At 48.9% G+C, this 15373-nt stretch overlaps 2 protein-coding genes across 3 annotated transcripts in view; both read left to right on the forward strand.

Moving 5' to 3' along the window:
• Positions 1-244, forward strand: part of LOC103746667 (translation initiation factor IF-2-like) — a 4808-nt gene extending 4564 nt beyond the window's left edge. Inside the window, exon 3 of the mRNA XM_008848931.1 lies at positions 8-244. Coding sequence (XP_008847153.1) covers positions 8-244 — 237 coding nt within the window. The remainder of the gene's footprint in view (positions 1-7) is intronic.
• The window catches only part of Adcy3 (adenylate cyclase 3), a 103296-nt gene continuing 87929 nt past the window's right edge, over positions 7-15373 (forward strand). For both annotated transcript variants that reach the window (XM_017802160.2, XM_008848650.3), the window contains exons 1-2: positions 7-240; positions 676-1538. In XM_017802160.2, the coding sequence (XP_017657649.1) occupies positions 864-1538 (675 nt within the window). In that variant the 5' untranslated portion in view covers positions 7-240; positions 676-863. The remainder of the gene's footprint in view (positions 241-675; positions 1539-15373) is intronic.

Raw genomic sequence — 15373 nt, forward strand, 5'->3', positions numbered from 1 at the left:
CAGCTAGCTGCCGCCGCGACCCCGCGACCCCTCAGGCGGAGCCCGGAGCGCTGCGCTCGCCGCCGGCGGCGATCCGCAGCCCCGGCGCCCCCGGATCTCCCAGCCGCGCCACCTCCTTCCTCCTGCGCCCGTGGATGCGGAGCGGATCCCGGGCCTGAAGCGAGGGGAGCAGTCTTGGGGCACGCCTCACCCGGCCCCGCAGCCGGTCCCCGAGCACGCGGCTCCGGAGTTCCAGCACAGGTAAGCGCAGACCCAGGGCTGGGCTTCCGGGAGGCAGGCGGCGCCCGGAGGTGGGAAGGGGCTGCAGTCTCCTAGCGCTGCATGGAAAAAAGGAAGTAAACAGAAGGAAGATGCAGGAATCCCCAGGACGGCCACGGCTTCTTCCTGCATCGTTTTATTTTCAGCTGTAGGGATTGGGCCTGAAGGGAATTTAGGTTAGGAAGTCAGGGACCGAGAGATGGCACAGAGATGGGGATGCAATGATGGAGAGATGGCTAGGCCCCTCCAGAATCCAGAGACAGGAAACCGGGTGTCTGGCGTGGACAGGACTATGTGGGGGTGCCGGGGAAGGCCCTGGGGTTGCAGGCTTATGTAGCCAGGATCTTGTGTGAGGGGTGGGGTGGATCAGGGGGAAGGAGAGGCGCTCCTACTTAGTCATGTCCTTCTAACCTGCAGATGATCGGTGCCACCTGTGCCCTGGAAACCCACTCAGCACCCCTGCCCCAGCATCCTGCCCTTCAGCCACAGCCAAGAAGAGGCTCGCAGCCTCCCCCAGGTCTCATAAAGCTCTGGTAAGTGGCTGACACCGAGTCCATCGTCTGAGCCCATTTCTCCAGGACTAGTAGAGGCAGCCATCAGTCAAGATGCCGAGGAACCAGGGCTTCTCAGATCCCGAGTACTCGGCAGAGTACTCAGCCGAGTACTCCGTCAGCCTCCCCTCAGACCCTGACCGCGGGGTTGGCCGGACCCATGAAATCTCCGTGCGGAACTCGGGATCCTGCCTGTGCCTGCCGCGCTTCATGCGGCTGACCTTCGTGCCAGAGTCCTTAGAGAACCTCTACCAGACCTACTTCAAGAGGCAGCGCCATGAGACGCTGCTGGTCTTGGTGGTCTTCGCAGCCCTCTTCGACTGCTACGTGGTGGTCATGTGCGCTGTGGTCTTCTCCAGCGACAAGCTAGCTCCCCTCGTCGTGGCTGGGATCGGGCTGGTGTTGGACATCATCCTCTTTGTGCTCTGCAAAAAGGGGCTCCTCCCGGACCGCGTGAGCCGGAAGGTGGTACCCTACCTGCTGTGGCTGCTCATCACAGCTCAGATCTTCTCCTACCTGGGCCTGAACTTCTCCCGTGCCCATGCAGCCAGCGACACTGTGGGCTGGCAGACCTTCTTTGTCTTTTCTTTCTTTATCACGTTGCCCCTCAGCCTCAGCCCCATCGTGATCATCTCTGTGGTCTCCTGTGTTGTGCACACGCTGGTCTTGGGGGTCACCGTGGCTCAGCAGCAGCAGGAGGAGCTTCAAGGGATGCAGCTGCTGAGGGAGGTGAGTCCTACCCTCCTCCCCATCCACACTGCTGCCTTCCCCTCCCATCAGGTGTTTCCCAGATGGGGCCTCTTTTGTGCTGGTTTTCTTTGCCTTGAGTCAAATGTGTCCTGAGGGGCCTTAGGGTCTCAGTTGCCAGTGTAAGAAGGACCACCTCTCTCTCTCAGCCCTTGGTTGTGTACCTGCATGGGATCTGGTGCTCGACTAGAGGGAAAGAAGGATGTCAGGACATTGGGCCTCAGGGCCACTCTGCCACCTGTGCCTAGTGAGTGAATGACAGACCCTTGGGAGCCTGATCTGAAGCTAGTATTGTCCTTCCAGACATTCCAACAGTGACCCTGGTTAAGAGACTTCTTGTGGCAAATTCTGATCTCTAGCTGTGGCTGCCTAGCTCAAGCATGCAGTTTGACTTGTGTGGGCTCAGTGCTCTTCTGTCAAATGAGGCACTGTCTCCCCTGCTTGCAGAAATGACTGTTATGAGGATCCAAGGGAATGTGGGTGAAAGCTTATTAGGATAGGTGGAGAGAAGGAAGGAGGGAAAATGTGTTCATGCATGGTGCTTCTGCCCCAGAACTCTGTGTCACCAACAGTTAGAGGTTGTGGGAAGGGGTGCTCTGCCCATAGAAGAGATGGTATGGGAGCACAGATAGGAGCAGTGTTGCTAACCACTGTGGTGTAGAGTGTGCTAGTGCTGGTGGACTACTTCTGCTGGAAAGGGTGGCATATTTGGCCTCAGCTTCACCAATATGTGCTCCTACTAAGCACTAAGAGAGACTACCAGGCACCCATAGTCTGCAAAAACTGGGCTGTAATTCTGGCCTGAGTTTATCTGGCTCCATGGAGATTGGAGTTGATGGATTCCATAATCTTATACCTTGCCTTTGACTTCTTCATATGTGACCTGAGAGCTGGAGTGCAACCTGCCCCAGGCCCCATGGCCAGTTATGGCCATCATATGGCTGAAGTACCCATGTGCTTCTTCCTCCTGCATCCCATTGCTTCTGGGTTTTTTTTGTTTTTGTTTTTGTTTTTGTTTTTCTTTTTGAGACAGGGTCTCCCTGAAGCCTCAGCTGGCCTGGAATTCACTATATAGACCAGGTTGGCCTCTATCTCACAGAGCTCCACCTGCTTCTGCCTCCCCAGTACTGGGATAAAAGGTGTGTACCACCACACCCAGCGTCCCAATTTTAAACTGGAGGGCATAAGATTATAAAGTAAATTGAACACCACTGTTTGGATATCACAGAGAATATCACAAGGTCCAATATGACCTAAGAGAAACCTTTAGAACCAGACCCAGGCTCTTCACAATGGGATCCTCTCAAATGATTGAAGGCTAGAGGCATAGTGAGTATGCTGCAGTGGACAGGAACTGCCTTAGATTCACACTCAGGGAGGTTACCAAATCTCATTAGCTCAGACCTGTGAACTACTTGCTTTAAATCAGGCTTTGAAATATCTTAAAGGCCAAGAAGGGATCATATTTACAGATTCCAAATATGCCTTTGGCATAGCACACAACTTTAGTAAGATCTGGGCTTCACACTTGCTTTGGACAGTCTCACTTGTAGCCCTGGCTGACCTGGAACTTGCTATAGCAGTACTACAGTTCCAGCTGGCCTGTAGACCAGGCTGGCCTTGAACTCACAGAGATCCACCTGCCTCTGCCTCCCAGTGCTGGGATTAAAGGTGTGTGCCACAAAGCCCCACTGCTTCTGTCTTACAGAAGTCTTTGTCACTGTATATGTGGGATGGGGACAGAGCCCACAGGGACCCCATGGCAGCTTTGGTGGCTGATGCAAGAACTCTGTAGGGCTGTCCCATTGTCTGCTGCTTGGTTAAAGGAGAACATGGCTTCTGCTAAGCTTTAACTTTTCCTAGGTTCTTCCTGTTTATTCATTCTGGGTCAGGCAGGTCAGGCTTCTATTTCACAGAAGTTTCTGGGGTTTTTTGTTTGTTTGTTCGTTTGGCTTTTTGTTTCCTTTTGAGAGAAAGTTTCATGTAGCCCTGACTGGTCTTAATGTAGCTGAGGATGACCTTGAACTCCTGATCCTTCTGCCTCTACCTCCCAAGTGCTAGGTTACAGATGTGGACCACCATATCCAGCTAATTTCATGAAAGTATTCTGAGTGGCCCAGCCCAGAGCTAGAGCCTGTGGGTTTTTGTGGGCATACGACCATGTCTTGTTTTTCTCTTGGTGCTGGCCGCTTTTTTTGTGAACACATTCTACTGCTGTCCCAGCTTCCAGAGTCAAAGGCTTTAGCTTGTGCCTGTTTGTGGACAGCTCTGTTGGGGAAGAATTGCCAAAGTTATGCTACTGGGAATTGGTTAGGAGGTGGGCCTGGCAGTGTTTGGGGTTTGGGCTCAAATCTGAAACATTACCTTCTGGGTAAACAAGCGCTTCTTGTGATTTTCCTCCTTCCAGGGTCCCTGGGGCTCAGGTGTTTCCCCCAATGTATTGTCCATCGAGGGAGCAGAACAGAACCCCTCCCCAGGTCCCTCCTCTGACCACATCTGGACCTGCTTGTTGGCCGGAGACTCTTGGGGGTATAGAAAGAACATCTTGTAGTGAAACTGAACAGTCATACCCTAAGCCATTCCAGATCTGTTCCAAGTGCTGACATAGGGGCACAGAAGGGCCCTATCATGACAGAGATTCTGGGTTCAGTGGGGAGCAGACCTGAGGAAGAGTAGACAGTGTGAGTCCCCAGAGGGCCAGCAAACCAGTGATCAGAGGAGGATCTGGTACGCTCTGGTGTGATACAGCTTTGTCCTGACCTGCGGTCCAGGAAGGTTTCCCTTAGGTTCTTTGGTAGGTAGAGAGGACCTGATTCCTGTTTCAGTTCAGTTCATTGTGGTGGAAGGTGGGACTGGAGTGGTGGTAGCTTGAAGAGGTGACTAGCTGGGTGCCAGGAAAGGAAGGATGTGCCTGGGATTCTTCAGACTGAAGCCGCTGACACGCTGTGGAAACAGTTGCTGAGCGGTATCAGGGTGAATGGGATCTTTCACTTCTCTGCCAGTTTCTCTGCTCATGCCTTCTGATTTGTTCTAGAAAGAGTTGGAGGGTGCTAGAACAGGTGGGAGCTGGGGAGAGCATCTAGTTCAAAGCCCCCATGTTACAGAGGAGGAAACAGACATAAGCAGTTTCTACTTGTTGGCAGCAGAAAGTCAAGGGCCCAGGTGAGCTGACCCCTAGTCCAGGGTTCCCACACCGCTGGGTGTTTGTCTCCTTAGACAGAGAGATGCTTGAGAGCAGGGGCCTGGATTCGCCTCTCCGTGTACTGGGGACAAGTATGGACTTCCTGTCTGTATCCCCACCTGGATCTCAGAAGGCACAGCTTGCTGGGTCCCTGGGTCTCTCTTCACAAGTAGATGGAAACACTGGTCATTTCACTTTGTGCCCTGACTTAGCTTGTCCAGGCCCCTTGCTCTGATGACGCCCATGCCATTCTAGGCCCCATTCACTCAGGTCAGCTAGAACTTGGAGGTTCCTGGAGCTTCTAGGGAAAAGGACTGTGGGCTTGGATCCAGGCCTCCTGTGGCCACAGGGCGGGCCAGCATCTAGGTTCCTGCAGATTGATTATGGACTCAAGATTACTGATCTTTTTTTTTAAAAAATTATTTTTTATTTTATATGTACGAATGTATTGTTTGCATTTGTATAAGTGCACCCGTGTTGTGCAGTGCCCTCAGAAGTCAGAAGAGGGAGTCGGATCCCCTGGAACTGGAATTGTAGACAGTTGTTAGCTGCCATGTAGGTGCTGGAAATCGAACGTGGGTCCTCTGCAAGATCAGCCAGTGCTCTTAACCACTGAGCCATCTCTCCAGCCTCAAGATTGCTGATCTTAAAGGAGCCCAGCCTGCAAAGAAATGAAACCCCCAAATTTAAGAAACAAAGACTTAAAAATAAATAAGTTACGAATTAGCTGGGTGTTGTGGCACATGCCTTTAATCCTAGCACTCCCAAAGCAGAGGCAGGTGGATCTCTGTGAATTTGAGGTCAGCCTGGTCTACATAGATAGTTCCAGGCCAGCTGGGGCTAGGGGAGTATAGCTCAATGGTAGAGTGCTTGCCTAGCATGTACAAGACTCTCTGGATTTGATTTCTAGCAAATAGAAAGAGAGAGAGAGAGAGAGAGAGAGAGAGAGAGAGAGAGAGAGAAGAATATGTATTTATAGAGAGAAAGAAAATATGTATTTATTTATTATTTTTTAAATATTTTTATTTATTATTTTTATGTGTATATATGTATTGCCCGCATGTAGGTAAGTGCACCCGTGTCATGCAATGCCCGCAGAGGACAGAAGAGGCTGTTGGATCCCCTGGAACTGGAGTTACGGACAGTTGTTAGCTGGCATGTGGGTGCTGGGATTCAAACCCGGGTCTTCTGCAAGAACATTCAGTGTTAATGGCTGAGCCATCTTTCCAGCCCCTAAAATATGTATTGATAAAATTAAAAAAATACTAGCATCTCAGGGTAGCATGACTTTGTCTTTAAATAGTGCCTGGAACTTGGCTTTGGGAATAGAAGAAGGAAAGAGAGACTCTTAAGGTTAAGTTAGGAGCCTGAGATAGTAGGCTGGAGGCCCAGCTTACCATGGGCTGTGTTCCCGAAGTCTCTGAGTCACTTGTTTGGGACCAATGTAACTTTTTCAAGGATACCTAGGTTCCTAGGCCTATCCTTCACCACAGTTTCCCTGCATTCCATATCTGAGGACTGTGGAAACCAAGCTCAGGGCCCAGGGTTGCTGGGGAGAGCCGCCTAGGAGCCATCTTTCCCTCTAGATGTGGAGGGAGGCATCATCCTCCTGTCCTGCTGCTCCTCCAGCCTGCACTGCCACTGGGGTGGGGTAGGGGTCTCTCGAGGATGAGAGGGGCAGAGGTGTGAGAGCTAGGTGGCCAGGCCCCTGTCAGACCCCACTTAGGCCCACCTTCTGCTCCTCTTGCCATGTGCTCTCCCTGCTCTTTCTTCCCCTTTCTTCCCTGCTGGCTTTGGCCGGGCCTCCCTTCTGGGATGTGGGAGTGGGCTCAGTTTCATGAGTCTTGTGATTTTTGTCACCACCAGCAGCAGCACCAAGGAAACATTTTCAATGCCAGTTTCCTGCAGCCCTCACACCCCATATCTGTATGTGGTTCTGTGGGGGAAGGACTAAAGGTATACTTGGGGTCATGGCCTGACATCCTGTTCTAGGCTCTTCTCAGAGGCCAGCAGGTGGGGTTCCAGTGAGGAGAGCTGGTAGAAGCAGGCAGATGGGATTGGGGTGGTGCACATTAGGTAACAAGAGAACATTACAGTGAAAGGTACAGCCTTGGGGGCTGGAGAGATGGCTCAGCGGTTAAGAGCACTGGCTGCTCTTACAGAGGACCTGGGTTAGATTCCCAGCACCCACATGGCCGTTAACAACTACCTGTAACTCTAGTTCCAGGGGATGCAATGCCCTCTTCTGACCTCCTCGGGCATTGTACGACAAGGGTGCACCAACCTACATGCAGGCAATATACTCATACACACAAAATAAAAATAATAAATATTTTCCAAAAAGTCTTGCAGCCTGCAGGGTCTGGGACAAAGAGGTTCAGCCTGGGCAGTCTCAGGTTGTGGTGGGGAGAGCCCCAGTCTTGAGCTGGCCTGAGGGGAGGGCAGATGAGTCAGGAGGAGCTGCAGTTGGCAGGCTTTTCTCTCACCTGGATCCTAACAGCTCTGCTCTTATAGTACAGGTTGTCCTTGATAGGCCTAAACTGCCCCTGGGATGAGGTGAGACGCCACATGGCACTGACAGGTTCTGGAGCAGCAGCTGATGGTTGGGGATGAAGGGGAAGCAGGAGGGTAGAAGACATAGCCAAGGTGGTGGTGAACACACTTCTCTGAGCAGTAGGTGTTTCAGAGACCTTCATATATACTCACATTCACCTGTTAGCTTCTTCTGTGTGTCATGAAGGAATGAGTGTGACAAAGGAGAGGCGAAGAACCCCTGACAGATAGCGCCTTGACCGACTTCATAGCAGAAAGCAGAGGCTATTTGGGAATGAGTAGCCTGCTTAGGCCTTCATTTGCAAGGTAAAACAGAATAAAGTTGTGGGCAGAATCCCTTTCACACTTAAAAATTACCTAGCAAGTCACTGACCTGGTGATGTCCAGTTTGGCTGTGGGGGTCCCAGGGGAGTTGCAGCAGGGAGGGTGTGAGAGGGGACAAGGCTTCCAAAGACAGCCCTGTCCACAACTGGAGCTGAATGTGTCCACATTGTCTCCACAAATTTTGGACGTGATTGGCTCCATTTCACAGATGAGGACATTGAGGCTTAATAAGGTTGAAAGAGGCAGAGGGGGCTGGATCACCAGGGAGATGACACTGGTGAGTTAGGAAGCATGGAAGGACTTTGTAGCCCAGGCCTCCGGGCCTCCTTCCTGCTGATCTGGTTGCCCCAAAAGCCTTTGCTGTGTAGTACTGAAGAACAGTGTTCAAGAGATGGGAGGCCCTGGAATGTGATGTAGAAGCCTATAACTGAAAGTTCATTGTGAGACCATGGCTAGGTTCAAGTGAGAAACAGATGACAGGGGAGCAAGGCAGGGAGGCAGGGCAGGATGACAGCAGGCCTGGGCTTGGGCCCCGGCACTTTTAGCAGTGAGGAAGCTGGGTGTGGGAGAGGTGCCAGAGACCGGTCAGGGAGGAAGCCATTTCAACCCAGTTTTTGAGTTGGGCTCTTGGTTGCCACTGTCCCAGAGTAGGAGAGCGACAGCCATCCCTCTTTGAAGGGTATACCGTTGGGCATCAAAGGAGGAACTGGAATACTGAAAGGAGCCTCAGGGCCCCCAAATCCAATGCATTATTGAAGGATAATGGATTATTGAGCATGTGAACAGCTTTTGCAGAAAAGCAGCCCAGTCTATATTCTTTTTCCTCTTTTGCTTTCCCCAGTTGTATTTGTCTGTGGTCTTTTCCGATCCTTATCTGTGTGTAAACAGAGCTTTCCTCATATGTCATGATAGTTCACAGGCAATTTAGGGTCCACCTTTCACCCATATTATTTCATAACATTTTGTGGTTAACATCCCCATGTTTGTGAATTTTAGATCAGCAGCCTACAGACAGCCGGGTTTTTGTGGAGGGTAAACTGAAGCTCAGGACTGGGCCAGCTGTGGGCCCTGGAACTGTTTTTATGAACATGCATGTACATGCACACAGACACAGATACACACACACACACACACACACACACACACACACACACACACACACACCCGTCTCCTGCTCCTATGCTTGGCCAGCCCAACCGTTCTGGTACACTCTCCATGAAAGAGAATTGCTAAGAGGTTCTTACTCTGCAGCCTCTTCCAAAACAGCAGATCCCACTTAGGTGGTCCAGTCCAGAATAAACATTCAGACATCCCCCATCTCTCCCCTCACCAAGTCACACATCCTCAATGGCAGTTCCGTGCATGCATACCTCACACGAGCCTGCATATGCAGGTGACCATGTGACCACAATGACCAAGCTTCCTCCCAACGTTGCTTGACTCCATAGAGACACTGTCTCACTTTACAGAGGAGGAAATTGCAATGGGTGATGGCTGAGATGAGGACTATGTATATTAGTGTCATTGAGTTGGCAAGATGGCTCAGTGGGTTAAGGCGCTTGCTGCCAAGCCTGATAATCTTGAGTTCAGTCTCCAGGACCCACATGGTGGAAGGAAGAGAAATGATTCCTGAAAGTTGTCCTCTGACCTCCACTCTTGTCCTACCCCATATAAATAAATAAATAAATAAATAAATAAATAAATAAATAAATAAATGTAAAAAAAAACAAAACAAAAAAGTAATGTCATTAAGAAATGAATCTGTGGCAAGGGGTGCTAGGAACTCCTGACGATTGGTTTGTAGACTGACTTCATAGCAGAAGGCTCTCTGGGAGCAAATGTCTCCTGGAATGAGTAGCCAGCTACAGCCATTCTTCTCCAGGTGAAAGAGGATGAAGCTGTGGATGTAATTCCTGGTTGGAACTGGCCTGGCGGGTTCTTGGAGTTCTTGTATTCTGCAGCACAAAGGTATCCCTAGCTCAGCTCAGCCAGGACTCTGCTCTGCCTGGGCTTCGGGTTTCTCTGCCACCAGACATTTGGAGGAGCAGCTTAGGGGTGTGGAGGAGTTTCTAGGGGCCCTTGAGAAGGAGCATATGCTGGTCCTGAAGCTGTCAGGATATGGACAACCCACAGCCCTTGGTCACTGATGTCCACAGCAGTGACCTACTCGTGGGACTATGAATCACCCTTCACTGTAGTGCAAAGGCTACATTTGTTTCCTCAGAAATAAACATGTTTGGACAAATAATTCCATTCAGGCTCTCTGGGAACTTCACTGTTGTGGGGTGGCTGTTTCTCCTTGGCTTTCAAGGAGGTAATGGCCACTTGCTTGGCATGATTCAGTTGTCCATTGTAACACAGCACCCTAAAATTCAGGGCTTCAGTAAATACTAGTTTTGTGTTTCTCAAGTTTCACTAGGCTGGCTCTGTTTTACTCAGTGGTTTTTCTGCTTCGCATGGCACTGACTGGGGTCACGCACTTGGCTGCTTTGTCAGTTTCATTCAGCAGTCAGTGTTTGGCTGATGGCGCTGTTGGCAGGTTCTCAGAAGGCTTTACCCTGTGTCTGGAGCTCAGAGTATCTCTGTATTGCCTCTGGGAGAAAGTAAGACTCTCCCACCTTTATAGGCTAGGCTCGTTACTATTGGTCAAAGCTGACTCAGGTGCAAGAGGAAATTGATTTTACTCCTTGACATGAGTGTGATATATATATATATAAGGCAGGAATAAAGTTGTGGCAGTCATCATCCAAACTGAGTTCCAAGCCAGGAGCCACATGAAACATACTAGGGAGAGGGGTTCAATTTTATTGATTTGTTTAAATTTATTATTATTGTTGTTATTATTATGGTGTATGTATGATGTGTGCGTATATGTGTGTTTGTGCAAGTGTGGGCATGTGTGTGATGCTGTGGTGTGTATGTGGAACTCAGAGGAGAACTTCTAGGAATTGATTCTCTCTACTGTGGATTCTGGGGATTGAACTCAGGTCCTGAGGCTTTCAGGGCAAGTGCTTTTACCTGCTGAGCCATCTCATCAGCCTAAGACCCAATTTTTAAAGCTGCGAGTTTGTATGGGATACAGGATGTTCAGTGACTACAGGATGCTTCAGAGTTTGGAAATACGGTCCAGAGTTATGTGTCTCATCCTTAAGCTGTTGATTCTTAGCCTGGGATGGTGGTGCACACCTGTAATCCTAAAACTTAGATTCTGAATACTAAGATTTCAAATTGAAGGTCAGCCTGAGCTACATAGTAAGAACCTGTCTCAACCTCCTTCCTCTGAATTATTGAATCTCCATCAGATTCAATAGATTCTCAAACAGTTTGAGAAACTACTTTGCGCTTAGCGTGAAGATGGCTTATTCTTCGTGGTCCCTGCCCTGCCTTCCATGCATGGGAAGAATTTGTTTTCCTGCCTCTTAAGAAAAAATTTTGGAGACTGGCTTTGAACTTGCTATGTAGTTGAGGCTAGCATTTAGCTTCTGATCCTCCTGCCTCCACCTCCTGAGCATGGGGATGACAGTGGGTACCATCATACCCAGCTCTCCTGCCTTTTCAAATACCAAATAGTTCCTCTGTCCAGGTCACAGGAAGCCATTCCTGCCCACACCCAACACCAGCCTTAACCCTTTCTCTGCCCATAGCAGCATCTGGGCAGCCTGGCTCTGACATTTGTGTTTCTTCCCCAGGAGGCAGGCTTTGCTTGTGTGGATCTTTCAGAATGTGTGGTGTGACTTTCTTTGTAGGCTGCCTTATGCTTCAAGGAAGATAAAGACCTGTGGTGGAGCTCTGCTAGAGTCTCCTGTAATGCCTTGCTTGTAACAGGTTGTTTAAAAATGCCTGTTGACTATTGACATGCAACTTTCCTTTTAGCTTTATTTCCTCTTCCACATCTCTGAGAGTTTGAGAACTTTTTGGCTAGGTCTAGGCCAGGGGAAATGTCTGGCATTGGTCTCAGTGGCTTGAGAATGATTTTATTTTAATTTTATGTGTATGAATGTTCTGTCTACATGTATATAAGTGCACCATGTGTGTGTAGTACCTGTGAAAGCTAGAAGGGAGTGGTGGATCCCCTGGAACTGGAGTTACAGATGGTTGTTAGTTGCCATATGGGTGCTGGGAACCAAACCCAGGTCCTCTGCAAGAGCAGTCAGTGCTGTTAACTGTTGAGCCACTTCTCCAGCCTTGCAAGGTTTAACTCTTAAAGAGTGATCATCTCTACTCCTTTGCCATTTGCTAATGAAGATTTTTCCTGGTCAAGGTAAAAAAAGCAGCAACTGAGGATGGATTTTAGGAGCCTAGAAAATAAGTTACTGAATTTCCATTGGCCTAGTTCTAATATGGTTCTGGGGCAGAAGTGATTTGCACAAGATGACGCAGACCAGGCTGAGCCACCTCCCCTGGCTATTTCTCTGGTCCAAGAAGAAATTTCCATTCCTTTAACCACTTATCAAACATTTGTCAGGGTGGCAAACGCTGGTCCTAGGAGGGTGTTGTACTGAGAACGAATAATCGCATCTCTAAACTCAAGGAGCTCACCGGCTGTGGAACAGATCCTGTTAGGTGAGCACCTGCTTAGGGAGACCCAAGGAAGGCTTCTGAAAGAGCACGAATGAGGGGCAGGAGCTGGAGGGACAGGTGTAAAGATGCCAGATAGTAGAAGGATCTCTCTCTCTCTCTCTCTCTCTCTCTCTCTCTCTCTCTCTCTCTCTCTCGTTTTGGTATTGGGATAGGAACCTAAGGCCTTGTCCATGCTGGGCAAGTGCTCTACCACCTACCTATACCTTCAGCTCTGTTTTTACTTAAAAACATTTCTTTGAGACAGGGCCTCATGTAACCCAGGCTGACCTCAAACTCTCTATGTAACTGAGAATAACTTTGAACTGCTCATCTTCCTTCCTCTGCCTCCCAAGAGCTAGGATTACAGGCATACGCCACCATGCTTGGTTTATGTGGTGCTGGGGATTGAGCCCAGGACTTTGTGCATGATAGGCAAGCACTTTTATCAACAGAGCCATATTCCCCAGCCAAGGAAGGGCTTTATTCTTTTTTTTTTGTTTTGGTCTTTTTGAGACAGGGTCTCCCTGTAGTCCCAGCTGTCCTGGATTCACTATGGAGACCAGGCTGACTGGCCTCGAACTCACAGAGATCCGCCTGCCTCTGCCTCCCGAGTGCTGGGATTAAAGGCATGTGTGTGCCACCACGCCTGGTGGAAGGGCTTTATTCTTAGGATGATGGAATTACATTGGAGGGATTCAAGTAGGGAACTCGTAGAATCTGGTTTGCATGAACAAGGATCACTCTGGTGGACTCCAGAGAAGTCCAGCCAGTGTAGGAGGAGGCTGTTGGAGTAATCTAGGCAGGGTGCCAACAGGACCACCCACAAAGATGGAAGCGGGGTAGAATGGAGAAGATGAGTTTAGTGTGTGTGTAAGGTGCCTGTGAGACATCTGCATACAAGTGTCAGATTAGTCCATGAGTAATTATTGAACACCTGTCTACCATCCTGTGCTCTTAAGATCTGGAGCTTAAGAGAGAGTTTCTGACATCCAGAATTGGAATCACCAGCATTTAAGGGGACCTAAAAGTGTGGGGCGCATGAAGAGTTGCTTAGGGAGAGAGTATAGACTCAGAAGAGAAGAGGGCTTAGGATCAATACTACGAAGCAGTGGTGTGTGGAGTCCTCAGTAGGAAGTGTCTATAACCTGTCTTTATGGCACCTGGGGGCAGGCACGGCCCAGGTGGGCTTTGATGGACAGGTGGACCCTTTGTGTCTGATAGTGTTCATACCCTTGACTTTTAATTGAGGAAACTTAAGACAGGCCTAGGCATAGAGGGGCCAGGTAAGGGGCTGCTTCTCTCTGTCTTCCCTAGCAAACAAGGACAGGGGGTGGTACTTTGTTACCTGGTGGAAGAAAGGGGCAGTATGCATAGATACACCTTATAAACTATAGAGCATCATGTAGATACTAGCCCGCCCGCCCTCCCTCCCTTCCTTCCTTCCTTCCTTCCTTCCTTCCTTCCTTCCTTCGTTCCTCTTTCTCTCTCTTCTCTCCCTCCCTCCTTTCCTTCCTTCCTTGGTTCCTCTTTCTCTTTCCCTCCTTTTCTCCCCCTCCCTCCCTCCTCCCCTTTCCTCCCTTCCTCTGTCCCTCCTTCCCTCTCTGCCTTCCTTCCTTTCTCCATTCCTCTTCCTCTACCTCCCTCCCTCCCTCTCTTCCTTCTTCCCTCCTTCGTCTGTTTCTCTTTCCTTCCTTCCCTCCCTCCTCCCTTCCTTCCTGTCTCTTAGCCCAGGCTGGCCTTCAACATACCAACCTCCTACCACAACATCCTGAGGGCTGAGATTGTGCCACCATGCCTAGCTAATTATTTCTCTATTCCATTTAATCTTGACAACTATAGCTCATCTTTGATCTATGAATGAATCAGGCCAAGTTTATTCATTTTTAAATCACTATATTTTCTCTGAAAGAATTATTTAAACATGTTTTAAACTATCCAAGTCTGTGTAATGTTGCAGACTATGACTCTCTTCTTGTAGGGTGTCTGCTTCCTAATGACTTTTATTAATCATTCGTATCTTTGCCCTTTATGGTTGTCATTTATATATTCTGGCAGTAGGCCTGCTGCCGCTCTCCTTTCCCCTCCTGGCCATTTTCTACCTCAGTGCCTCTTCCTTCATCAGATCATGTTTTCAGCTTTTTCTTTCCTCTTGTGGTTCCTGAGGAAGGTACTTTGATTAGAAACAAAATGGTTTTTCTCCTTTTCCCTTTTAAAGAACACTTCTGTAAACAGAGAAGCAAATGACAGGCTTGAGAAGGATTCCCACCCTCCTTTTACCTCTATTCAAAACCCCAGCCTAAGTGGATTGAACTTGAACTTCAAGATTTCTGTGGTTGTGGTTTGTTGTTCACGTGTTACTTTAAGATTGGTTCCTGTGATGAACAGTTTGGTGCCAGCTGAGTCAGACTTGTAGCGTGAGGCCCTGGCAGCTGCTGTTGCCAGCTTCGTGTTTGCCTCTAGGTGGATTCCTGGGTTGCCCTTGAGGGCTGAGCTGCTTTTATTTTTTAAGATTTATTCAATTTTATTTTATGTACATGAGTGTTTGCCCGCACATGCACTACACGTGTGGTGTGTGCCTGGTATCCCTGGAGCCAGAAGAGGGTACCAGATCCCTTAGAACTGGAGTTACAGATGGTTGTGAGCTACTATGTAGGTGCTGGGAACTGAACCTGGGTCCTCTGTAAGAGCAGCAAGTACTCTTAACCAGTGAGCTGTCTCTCCAACCAGGGTAAGTTTATACCCAAGGGACCAGACCAAGTTCTCTTTTAAAAAAAATTAAAAAAATATTTTATTATTATTATTTTTTAATTTATGTGTATGAGTATTTTATGTACATATATGTAAGTGCACCCATGTTTGCAATACCTTTGGAGGCTAGAAGAGGGCATTGGATTCCTTGGAACTGGAATTAATGCATGGTTGCTAACCACCTTATGGGACCCAAACCCAGGTTCTTTGCAAGAGTAGGTAGTGCTCTTAACTGCTGAGTCATCTCTCTGTCCCCCAGGTCAAGTTCTTAAAAGACTGGCAAATTGTCCTGGTAACTGTCTCAGTCTGCTTTTCATGCCTATAACAAACACCTAAGACCTGCTAATTTATAAAGAACAGGGGTATTAATACTTCATGATTCTAAAGACTGGAAAGTCTAAAAACACAGTGTCAACACCAGCTCCGCTTCTGGTGGAGATGCTGTGCAGTT

This window comes from Nannospalax galili, unplaced genomic scaffold, assembly GCF_000622305.1.
Source record: "Nannospalax galili isolate Female #2095 unplaced genomic scaffold, S.galili_v1.0 scaffold1191, whole genome shotgun sequence".
NCBI lineage: Eukaryota > Metazoa > Chordata > Mammalia > Rodentia > Spalacidae > Nannospalax > Nannospalax galili.